This window comes from Mastigoproctus giganteus, chromosome 6 (genome assembly GCF_048544385.1).
Source record: "Mastigoproctus giganteus isolate SK-2022 chromosome 6, ASM4854438v1, whole genome shotgun sequence".
NCBI lineage: Eukaryota > Metazoa > Arthropoda > Arachnida > Uropygi > Thelyphonidae > Mastigoproctus > Mastigoproctus giganteus.
The window spans coordinates 44503125-44515613 of record NC_143580.1 but is presented as its reverse complement, the minus strand read 5'-3'; the positions used below and the strand labels follow the sequence as shown (position 1 = coordinate 44515613).

General features: G+C 36.1%; 1 protein-coding gene across 1 annotated transcript in view; it reads left to right on the top strand.

Moving 5' to 3' along the window:
- Positions 1 to 12489, top strand: part of LOC150084213 (cysteine protease ATG4B-like) — a 131067-nt gene that overhangs the window by 68302 nt on the left and 50276 nt on the right. Inside the window, exon 6 of the mRNA XM_090375102.1 lies at positions 11100 to 11172. Coding sequence (XP_090231228.1) covers positions 11100 to 11172 — 73 coding nt within the window. The remainder of the gene's footprint in view (positions 1 to 11099; positions 11173 to 12489) is intronic.

Genomic DNA, 12489 nt, shown 5'->3' with positions numbered 1-12489 from the left:
AATGTCATCTAAAATTGCTCAGAAGAAGCCAACAAATAAGATTCAGCTGCAGGAGAGCTTGTAAGGGTATGGTACCATGAAATTGGGCAACCATATATCCAGAAGTTGATTAACTCTATGCTAGATCGTTGCAAGGCTGTAATTGCAGCTCAAGGAGGAACAACAAAATATCGAGGACTTATTTTGCTGATTTACAGTACATAATACTATTATGTTAACTTGTCATTTCAGTTTGTACACGTAAATGCAATAAAATGTATGTTTGGTTGCATGCCATTTGCATGATTTTACCCTTCGGAAAGATATTTATGGCTGTTAGGTATATCAGGTGGAGTCATTTTATTGGATTTCATTCACAGAGATATATATCCCATATAACAAAATGCATTTCAAACATTTCTGCAACCCACGCACAATGCAGTGCAAAACTCACAAGTGATGCAGTTTTTTTGTTCACCACTGTATAAGTGAATTTTCAAAAAAGTAAAGTTATTAGCAAAGAGGGGGAAAAGGAAAGCAAAATTTACAAGTTTATTCATGTAAATGAATAAACATCCCTCCATTTCATCATCAGAGCCTTTGAATAGATTAATATTCAATCAGAGGGAATAATAGTTTATGCCTATATGTTTCTATTAACTTTATCTAGTTTTACTAATTTATATCTTTAATACCTTTAATCTTATAAGTCAGTTTTGAGTTGTGGATTTTGTATATACATAATAATGCTAAACAAATTAGCTGAAATGAATTTCAGCATACCATTAAATTTATAGTAAATTTGGGTAAGGAAACAAAGTCCTACATATATGCATCCTTATAACTAATTAATCTAAATTAAAGTTAAAATTAAACTTAATTGCCTTGTGTGATCCAACCTTCACTCCAGCAGGACCAAATGAAAATGAATGTGCTAGAATTATGTGCAGTGCTAGCAATGCTGACTGCTAGCATTGTGAATTATTCACCATGGAATTGCTGCACTCTGGCAAGTGATTCAAAGTTATAAATTGGATAAATTTAAATAATTTTGAATTTTTTACAAACAGAAATTCTAATTAATGTACTAATTGAAGTAAAGTTAAAAGAATTTGTAGTCTTTAAATTTTAATCTTTAATAGTTAAATAAGGCCTAAACTAATGAATAACTATTTTACCAAATTAATAACCAAAAGGGATACTAATGAAAGTGAAATTAGTTAAATGTCTGGTCATTATACAGGTGGGATTGTCATACCCTTTCTACAGCATAACAATCAAGAATTGAACAATAACCTGTATACATATTTACAATTCCATCCAGTTGTGGATCAATAGATATTGCCATGGAAGTAACCTGTGTATATAGTACTCATAAATTTTTTTACAGATTTGAGTTTAATTAGTATTTTTAGGTGTGTCTGTCTGTTTCGGTATAAGGAAACATATAATGGCTCTCTCTCCAAGCATATTTCGGTTAGACTAGATGCTCCCAATAGGCTCATCATTCTACCCAAAGATAACAGAAGAGAAACTAATCACCAAACATCTAAGATCTGACCTGCCCTCAACCAAATCAGCTCGCTTAGTCATATGTTTCCAGCAAACATGATTGGTTTCCTGAATGACCTAAATATTAACCCTGAGGCGATTTGCGTGGACAAGACCTACAGATCCAAAGTCTTTGTGGATACCTATGCAATACTGCAATTTTAGATGTTTCAAGTCTCCTCCACTCTCCGTAGGCTTCTGTGTTTGAGGATCACCTGCCCATTATGGAAGGTGTGTTCGTGACCATTTGAACAGGCGTTTTGGGCGTCGATGGGTTGGCCGTGGTGGACTCGTTGCCTGGCCCTCGTGCTCACCTGATTTATCAAGCCTTGATTCTTTCTGTGGGGGCCCTCAAATCTATCATGTATGAATCGCCTGTGGAGACGGAAATGGATCTCGTGGCGAGACTCGTCTGCACTGCTGCTACTGTCAAAGAAACTCCAGGTGTGTTCGACCGTGTCTGCAAATCCATGCTGCGTCGGTGTCACGCATGCATCACGTCTCATGGTGGAACCTTCGAGCATCTGTTGTAACATCATGAAATGCATCCATCTCGTATTCCATTGTTAATATTATGTCAAATAAATGTTTGCCACTAATTACTGTCTTGTGTCATTTCTGCTTCTTGTACCTCTGCTACTACTTTCCCGTGACATTTCCGGTTATGGGTTCCTATGCGATTCACATTCCTTTAGATGTTACCTACCCCCCTAAACGTTTATACCAATATTTTTGAGACACCCTGTATATCATTAATCTGTTATAGTTATGTTTACTCTCCTAGCAAATGTTTGGTGTCTAGGGGTAGATTTTCCCTTTCCTTTACTTGAATAAATAATAATAATAATAACATAGGTGACAATAGTGGCAAAAACCTGGTGGACCATATTAGTTAAAAGATAGCCACTTAATTTATGTTTACTAAATTTGTATATCTTGCCATTATATTTTGTGCAATTTTGATGGATTTAAAATATTTCTGGATATTTTGAAACAGATTAATTTTTATTAGTTTTTCTCTTTTAGTTATTAATTTATATTAATTTTTCATTAGTTTATGCCTTATTCAACTAATAAACACCTCATTTATTTTAGCTTTATTTCAATTAAATTTAGATTAATTAGTATTTTTATTTGCAAAGATTTTTAAATGTATTATTTAAATTTGTCTAAATTGTAATTTGTTATTGCTTTGAATCACTTGCACCCACCAGAGAACAAATTACAATTTGGAGAAATTTAAATAATCAATTTCAAATATTTTGCTAATAGAAATACTAATTAATCTATCAGTTTAATTGAAGTAAAGCTAAAATAAATTGAGGTGTTTATTAGTTGAATAAAGCCTAAAACTAATATAACAAATTATATTAGTTTTTAATTAATTATATTTAATAAATTATATTAATAATCAAAAGAGAAACTAATGAAAATTAACCTGTTTTAAAATATCCAGAAATATTTTAAATTCATCAAAATTGCACAAAATACCATGGCAAGATATATAATTTTTCACTAATATGGCCCAACAGTTGCATAATTAAACTCATTCATTTTCATTTAGACTAATTATTTATAAGGATATATATATAGGGTTTTGTTTCCTTACCACAGTTTGCTGTAATTTAATAGTAGAAGTGAAAGCTACAGCTGAAAGTTTAAGTTGTAGTGGCTTATGACTGAAAACTGAAAGTGGCTTATAAGATAACAGGTATTTCTATTCTGTTATTCACTCTGAATAAACTATTATTCACTCTGATTAAATATTGCTCCAGTCAAACCTCCCAGTGACATAATAGTGGATTGTTCAAACAGAATGGATAAAACATATAAATTTTGCTTTCCTTTTTTTCCTTTGGTAATAATTTCGATTTCTGAAAATTTATATTTTCATAAGCAATACAAAGCTGTTAACATTGCCAGTGGCCATTTATGATTGTTGCACATATGTTGGCTTAAATTTTACCCATTAGCACTCTAATATATTAATATTATATTTAAAAAATATTCAGGCTATCAAAACTTGACCTAAAACATACCGCAAATATATACTTACGAGGTGTGGCAATAAAGTTCCTGGACTGGTGCTGTTACGGTCATGTTTGATGATTTTGAAAATAAAAAGAGGTGGCATTTTGTAGTTCAAAGTTCCTCCAAAAGATGGTGGTAAAGAAGTTATCCAGTAGGCTGACAGGTTGCAAGCAATAACAACTTGTTTCACTAATAGCATTAACATTCTTTGTGTCAATTTTGCAATGGGATGATGAAATATCAAATTTTGCTTTAAACTTGGAAAATCTGCCATGGAAACACATACATTTTTAAAAACTGCTTATAATGATGAAATGTTAATTCATACCAGTGTGTTTGAATGGTATAACAGTTCAGGGATGGATGTGATGATGTTCGTGATGACCCAAGAAGTGGGCATCTGTCAACCTCTTGAAATGAGGACAGAGTTGCAAAATTGTGGTGAGATCATTATTTGTCCCTCAATGTCCCTAATGATGGCTAATGAGTTGGATATGAATTAGAATTTGTCAAATTCTGCATAAATATTTAGGGGAAAGGAAGGTCTGTGCAAAATTTATGCTTCACAGCTGCATGGATGAGCAGAAGCAATGAAGAATGTTTCATGCGAAGACTTCATCCAGACTCGTCAAACAATCCTAATTTCCTTTGATTGTATTGTTACTGGAGATGAGTGTTGGGTGTTTCAGTATGACCCAGAGATAAAGCATCAGAGCATGCAGTGAACTTCAAAATCATCATCAAGGCCCAGAAAGTTGTGTTTACAGAAGTCCAGGATCAAGACTATGCTGCTGTTCATGATTTTCAACAAACGGTGTTATTCACAAGGAATTTGTACCTGAAGGGGAGAGAGTCAATGCTATGTTCTACACGCTTCAAAGACTAGTGAAGCACATTTCCTGGGTGAGGTTCAACAAGAGAAAGGCAGCTGGTTCTTGTTGCATGACAATCTCCCTGCCCATTCCACACTTGTTCCACTCTACAAAGGTATTTCTTGTCAGTTGGCTAATTCTGCAGTTGGCTAATTGACTCCAATGCTTAGAGGAGAGGATACAGGGCTAACTTGGTCCTTTTGCTCACCTTCTTGCTGATAAGTCCTTGGTTTATAGCATGGTACAGGCATCCTGAGGCTGCAATCCTTGCTTTTAGCTCTTCATCTATTCAGCCATCCTCACTGATAACAGATCCCAAATACTTGAAGTGCTGAAACTGCTCTATGTTTCTCCCATCTAAGGTGATCAGATGGTGTACAGGTTTGCGGGAAATTACCATAGACTTGGTCTTGCCAGAGCTAATGACCATTCCTCTTGTCACCATAGCTTCCTGTCACACATTCAGGTTATGTTGAAGATTTTCCTGTGACTTGGCTATCAAAGCCACATCATCAGCGAGAGGAAGCTCAGGGTTGGCGACAGGCCTCATCATCCAATTTCCCAACCAAAAAGGCCTGGTATGTGCTTTGCAGTCCTTGATGAAGTCATCCATGATTATGATAACGAGATATAGGGAGAGAATGTCTCCTTGCCTCACATCCAATGTTGTCAAGAATTCTTCTAACTTTGCATTGCCAATTCTTACATAATTACGGCATCATTTATAGTAACTCTTAATGGTAGCTACTAAGTTTCTGCTAAAATTTTTCTTCTCCAGCACTCTCCATAACTCACACCATGGAACCTTGTCAAATGCCTTCTCAAGGTCAAGGTAGCAAAGATGTACTTCTGAGTCCTACGTACTCATTAGATTTCTCAATAATCTACCAGAGTGTAAAGATAAGATCTTGTGTGCTCCTTCCCTGTCTAAACCCACATCGGGCCTCCTCCAACCTCTTTCCTTAGCCTTGTTTCTAGTATTTGAGAATACACCTTCCCGGAATACTCAGCACATTGACTGATAAATCCCAGTCTGCTGGTATCTTCTTACTCTTCCATGCTACCTGTATCACTCTCAGTAGAAGATCCATTCCTGTGTCACCCATATACTTCACCATCTCAGATGTTATGCCATCATGTCCAGCTGCCTTTCCGGCTTTCATCTTTCATATAGCCACACTCAGCTCTGCCAGACCGATATCGTTCGCCTTGCTGTCTGCATCTACAGTATCATCACATAAGCTGGATCCCTCACTATCACAATGTTCATCTCCCGTCAAGAGTTCTTGGAAATATTCCTTCCACCTATTCATACCTTACCCTCCTCAATTAGAAGTGAACCTTCCTTTGATTTGATGAACTTCAGGGGACATTCCTTCTCCTCCTTCATGTTCTTGAGGACCCTGTAGAACAGTTTCTGATTTTATTTTTTTGCTGTTTCCAGGAATTTCCCAAACTTGTCCCATGACTTTTACTTCACTGTTATGACTGTCTGCTTGGCTTTTTTCTCTTTGTGCCTTGTATTCCTCATAATTCCTGCTGTCCCTGATGAGAGGTACTCTTTCCACTGAGCCCTCTTTTTGGCCACCTCAGCTTTCACAGATTCATTCCACCATGCTGTGTGTTTCTTCTGTAGGCCGACTAGGAAACTACCACAGACTTTGGTTGCAGCGTCAAGTAGAATTGTCTTAAAGAGCATCCACGCTGCCTCCAGGACCTCAGACTCTCTCTCCAGTACTTGGCCTCTCTCAGTCTCTGAGTGACCTCCTGATATTTCTGTTGGACATCTGCATGCTTTAGCTTACAGGTTTTAATCTTAGTGCAGGTCGTCTTCCTCCTCCCTTTCTTGGTCTTCTTCACAGGGGGTTCAAACACTAACTCCATGATCAGCAGAAGATGATCACTTCCTATTTCTGGTCCCCTCTTAATAATGCCGTTCCGAACAAACTTCATTTTATTCATTATGTAGTCAATAATGGACTTCTCATACCTTGATGGTTTCACTCTAGTGTACTTACGTATATCTTTTTGAATAAACTTAGTGTTGGTTATGACGAGATCATTAGCAATGCAGAACTGCCAAAGACATCACTGTTATTGTTGACAATTTCCTCTTCTTCTCTGCAAATAACACTCCCCCCACTGCTCCATTACCTTTCCAACTCTCCCATTCATGTCCCCAAGAACAATGATGTTATCTCTTGCCAGCTTGTCAAGTGTTCTTTGCTGCTTCTCATAATACTCATCCTTCACGTGAGTGCATTCATCTTCGTTGGGAGTGTATGTCACAATTAAAGATATTTTGGCCTGTATCAACTGATGTTTGCTACCATGATGTGTTCACTGAAAATATTCCCAGCCACTAATTATATTCACCTGGTCTTAGCAACAAGTAATCCTACCCCTGTTCTAGCTCTCCCAATAATCTACCAGAGTGTAAGTTCTAGCTCTCCCGGTCTTAGGGACACCACTATGGAGGAACATCGTGCCATCTTCTAGAGTTTCAATGCCTTTTTCTTGTCTCAGTCACAGCTAGCTATTGCACTTTAATCTTCAGGATTTCCTTTGCCAATTCCACTTCCTTTCCATTAACTCCTCTCCCATTCTATGTACCAAAAGTCATAGTCCTAAATCTGTGCCAGTTTTGTTTCAGTAACATCTGTTCAGTTTTCTCTCTTTGTTTATGTTTAATCAGTTCGATTCAGAAGTCTGCAGCTTCCTAGCATAGTGGAGGATTCCCTCTTAAGATGTCCACGCGTACCTGATGGCTGCTTCAGGAAGTCAGATGTTGGGCTCCCTTACTTCCTGAGATTAAGAGCCTCCTCTCTTTACTCAAGCACAACACCATCACCCTCCTCCTTTATCCTGGTTTAGGACAGGCTACAGTGAGTTTCCTTACTGTAGGCAGAGTTATATATGTATATGAACATAAAAACAATCTCAAAAAGCTAAATTATTAGCACAGATGGAAAAGGACAAAAGCTTTCCCCCTCCACGGCTGCAATTTTTCTATCTTTGCTAATAATTTTACTTTTTGAAATTCATTTGTATATTCATGGGCAGCAACACAATGCTTCTAACATGGCCACTGGCCATTTGTCACCAGTGTACAAATGTTGGCTTAATTTTACTATGTTATCACTCTGATAAAATAATTTTAAGGTATATTAAAAGTATTTAGGCTATCAGAATTTTAACAGTAACAATTAAATGCCATTAAACTAAACACACATTGGGTGTATGTATGTGGTTGTATTTAATTAGGGTCTGGCCCAAAATCCCAACGGCTCAAAATTCCGACGGTATCTACTATATTGTAAAAATATATGAATATAATTCTATATATTTATTAGTTTTTTAGTAAGTAAAAATTTACCTTATTAGATTAATTTTGTATAGAAAGAATATAAAAAATAAAAATTTTAATGAAAAATACCTCTCAATTTGAAGATCATGTTTTCTGTTACAGAAACAAACAATTTTAAAATACTATCAGCAAATAAAAATGACTTAGTTATTATATTGCATTTAATTGTTAATTTTTCAAGTCAAATTTTGGTATTTGTATAGGACGTTTGAGCAATAATTGTAGGTATAGCATTGAAATGCTAATTTTACTAAGACTGAAGAAAATTATAAACATTTGTTTCAAGATATGATTGACTTTGCTGAAGAAAATGAAATTGAATTGAAACCACAGGCCATATTAACTGACCTGGAATTGGCAGCAATAAATGCCTCCAAAGGTGAGTTCCCTAATGTATCTATTAAGATCTGTTTTTTTCCAACTGAGTGTTTGGAGAAAAATTCAAGTGAGTATGGCACCGATGAAAAATTTAGTTTGTTGCTTCGACATTTGTGTGCCTTGGTGTTTATTCCTTCTGGTGAGATACCACAAGCATTTAATGTTCTGAAGCCACATTTACTGAGGGAAGCTAGTGATGTGATAGATTGGTTTGAAGACAATTATAGACCTGTTAGTTTAACTTATGTTCCAGGGAAAATAATAGAGTCACTGGTTAAAGAGGTGATACAGGATCACCTAGACAAGACTGCAGTAATAGTTCAGACATGGCATGGGTTCATTAAGGGGAAGTCTTGTCTGACCAGTTTGATTGGATACTACAATGTGGTCACAAAGGAACTGGATGCAAAAAATAATTTTGATATCATATACTTGGATTTCAAGAAAGCTTTTGATACTGTTGCACATGGAAGACTGCTGTACAAATTGGAGCGGTATGGCATTAAGGGCAAGTTGCTGCAATGGATAAAGGGATGGTTGAGTGGTAATAAATGGACACTGCTCTACATGGACTAATGTTATCAGTGGAGTCTCCCAGGGTTCAGTGCTGGGCTCATTGTTGTTTTGTGTATTAATCATTGATGTCGTAGAAGGTATATCAGGCTTAATGTCTAAGTTTGCAGATGATATAAAGGTTGGTAGGGTTGTTAATGACAGTAAAGACAGTATGCTACTGCAACAGGATCTAGAAAAGTTAGGCAGATGGGCTGAGAAGTGGCAACTGAAGTTTAACATTGACAAATGCAAAGTACTGGATATGGGTAACAGTAACCCAAGAAAAACGTACCAACACTCAGGAAAGTGGAGAATAAAAAAGACCTGGAGATAATTGTGCAGTCAGATATGAAGTTCTCTGAGCAGTGCAGACAGGCTGCCAGATCAGGTCATGCAGTTTTGTCAATGATATATAGGAATTTTGCTAGCAGAGACAAGGTGGTGATTATCCCTTTATATAAGGCAATGGTCAGGCCACACCTTGAGTACTGTTTTTTTTTTTTTTTTTGGTAGTTGTTGGCGCATCGGCTTCTGTGGCCATAATGCACCTTCCAAGGTTTTGCAGTACTTTGATCCAAGCCCGAGGTGGGATTCGAACCCGCGACCTTTGGGTTGCTAGGCAGGTGCTTTACCCACCTGGCTAGCCCGATCGGCTTGAGTACTGTATACAGGTCTGGAGGCCTCATTTTAGAAAGGATGTGGAGTTGCTGGAATGAGTACAGAGAAAAGCAACAAGATTGGTGAGAGGAATAAAGGGGGTGCTCTTACAAAGAAAGGCTTAAGTTCTGCAAGTTGCAGCATCTGGAGACTAGGCACCTGCGAAATGATCTGATTGAGGTGTATAAGGCCTTGATTAGTTTGAGCAGACTCAGTGCTGAAAGGATACGTCTCTGCTTGCTCAGATTAAGAACCTGAGGGGGCATAGATTCAAATTGAGGAAAGACAGTTGTAGAATAGATGTGCAGTAGTTTGCCTTTAGCCAGCGGGTAGTTGATTGCTGGAGCAGACTTCCATCTGTTGTTGTGGAAGTTGATAGCTTAAATAAATTCAAGGCAGAACTAGACAAACATTTTTTTTTTTTTTTTTGGCTGATACTGTATAAGCTTGCTTTCTTGCATCATATGCCTCTGCTAATTCTAATATATGTGGAAGAATTAGAGAGTATATGCGTAATAGTATGGTAATTCGCTCTCCACCATTATTTCCACTAACATTATGTTTCCACTAACCGTATACAATTTCATTCAACTGGAAATTACATGCACCCAAAACAGTGTTAAGGCTTGGCATAGAAGATGGGGGTGTATAGTTGAACGAGCACATAATAGTGTATATAGGATCATCAAGGAATTTCAGAAATAACAGCAGCGGATCAATAACAAGGCTGAATGCATACTTCGTGGTGAACCCTGTCCAAAATGCAAGAAGGCAACAGTCAAGAGAGAAATGAGAATAATGATGGTTGTGAACGATAGTGAAAAAAGATCTGTGTGATGGATTGATTACCTTCATGATATAGCACACAATGCATCTTTATCTCTCTATACATTAAAAAAGTTTTCTTTCTAGTGATATTTATTCAAGCCAATGGGAGAAGAGGGCTGGGCAGTCACGTCACTACAAATGTGCAGGTAAATAATTACATTGTTGTCCCCCACTGAAAGATTTCACTTACTCTGTCATACCTCTACATTTTATGCAGAAAAGCATGTGTGTGGGGGTTGGCGAGCAAAGCCCCCTAGTAAATATTATTTTATTTTTTGCATGCATATATATATATATAAAATATTAACATTATCAATATACTGTTTGCATAACTGCAATGTACATGTTCCACTTGTTCAAATAAAATTTTAATGTTTTTAGTGGCCATTTTGATTACATGAAAAACATTTTTTATTGCAAACAGTTTCTGAGATGTGGACTCTAACTTTGTTTTTTTTTTTTAAATATAATTGATATATCGGGATTTTGGCCATCGGGGTTTTGGGCGGCACCGGTTTAATTATATGTATATATACACACACTTCACTAAAAAATTTCTCATTGCATGTAGCAGCCACACGTTTAATTACAATAGACTTCACAAAGTCTATTGTAGCTGTATATAGAGTAGTATAGAAAAGTATATAGTATTTAAGAACTTTATCTGAGTATAATCATTAAGAGTTTTGTGTCAGTTACTAATCGGATTCAACCTGTGTGTTGTGTTGATCAAGAGAATACATATGGAAAGTGTAAATATATTAAAAATCAAATATACATGTAATTTATTTTAAGGTAACTTAATTGGCATGTTTTTATGAAATTCTGTTTGATTTGTTTTTAAATTTGCACCGTATTAATTGATTGTTTCCTGCTTTTAGCACATATGGGAGTTCAAGAGGGCAAAGAAGTGGGACAGTGGTATGGACCAAACACAGTAGCCCAGGTATTTAGGTGAGTATTATAACAATTCTCACTGTGTTAATTTTGAGCAAAAGTCCTATACTGAAAAATGACACACTGTGCTTCATAAAATAAAAATACAGAAAGTCCTTGCTGTTATAGTTACATTCCTAGAACTGACAAATAGTGGGGCTGATTTAACCCTCTGTATGTATTGACTTGCATATGACATATATTGCATGAAAGATATGTTTTAAAGGCAAAAAAATTGTGTGTGAAGAAAAAGCACAGATGTTCTTTAAGATCATATTTATTGCTTTTAATAAAATATAAAAAAATATTACTAAATAGAAGAACAATTAGTGGCTCAGACACAGATATCGAAACCTCATTTTTGTTAAAGAAAGAACTGTTTTTTGGTTGTTTTATTTGCTTTTCCTTTTCATCGTAAAGTTCTTTGTAACAGGAAATTTCATTTAAAGTAATTAAACCATCCATGATTAGCATTAAAAGCTTCATTTGTACTTTCACCAAATTTGTACTTTACATGCATGTGTAAAGCCTTGTCACACCTTGTCCATAATTATCCCCATACTAATGGGCAAATGTTGTTGAGTCATGCTTTAGTCCAGATGTCCAAAATTTTTCCATTTCCATTCTTTTCATAACATTGCTTCTTTTTCTTATTACTTTGGTGACATATGGAAATAACATTTTGTGTAACACTCCTAAATGCTGCTGCATTTTTTTTTTTTTTTTTTTTTTTGTAAGACGATCTTGCAGCTAGAAATTGGCAGTATGGGTGAATCACATGCAACGTCCACTGGCTTCAAACATGCAAATAATGTTCAACTTAGTCCAGACTCCAACTGGGTCATGTTTTTAGCTTTTGATATGAAAACATCTTTAGTGGCACCTAACAGTGGAATGTAACGGAAATGTGAGATGGATTTGGTCAAAAATTATTGTTGCATTTCCATTACATTCTATCTTTAGTGGCACCTAACAACGGACCGTAACAGAAATTTGAGATGGATTTGTATTGTTGTGGTCAAATATTTCACCACAGCAATGAGACGGAAATGCTTACTTCACTGCCAACTAGTCTCTTATTTGTATTGTTGTTCTAACAATGCAAATATTTGTGAACATACAAATACGAGCATAAAACATTACATCATTCATAACTTCGATTGTAGCTGTTCAATTAAATTTAAACGGTTTTGATTTTCTAGTTTTTAAAAAAGTTTACAGCCAACGAGAGTATTTCGAAGATGACTAAAACTCCATGTGAGCGAAATTGAGCATATCGTGCAAGAATAATAAAAGCTTCAAAGTCACTGAAGAGGCCTCCCATGTTGACAAAAG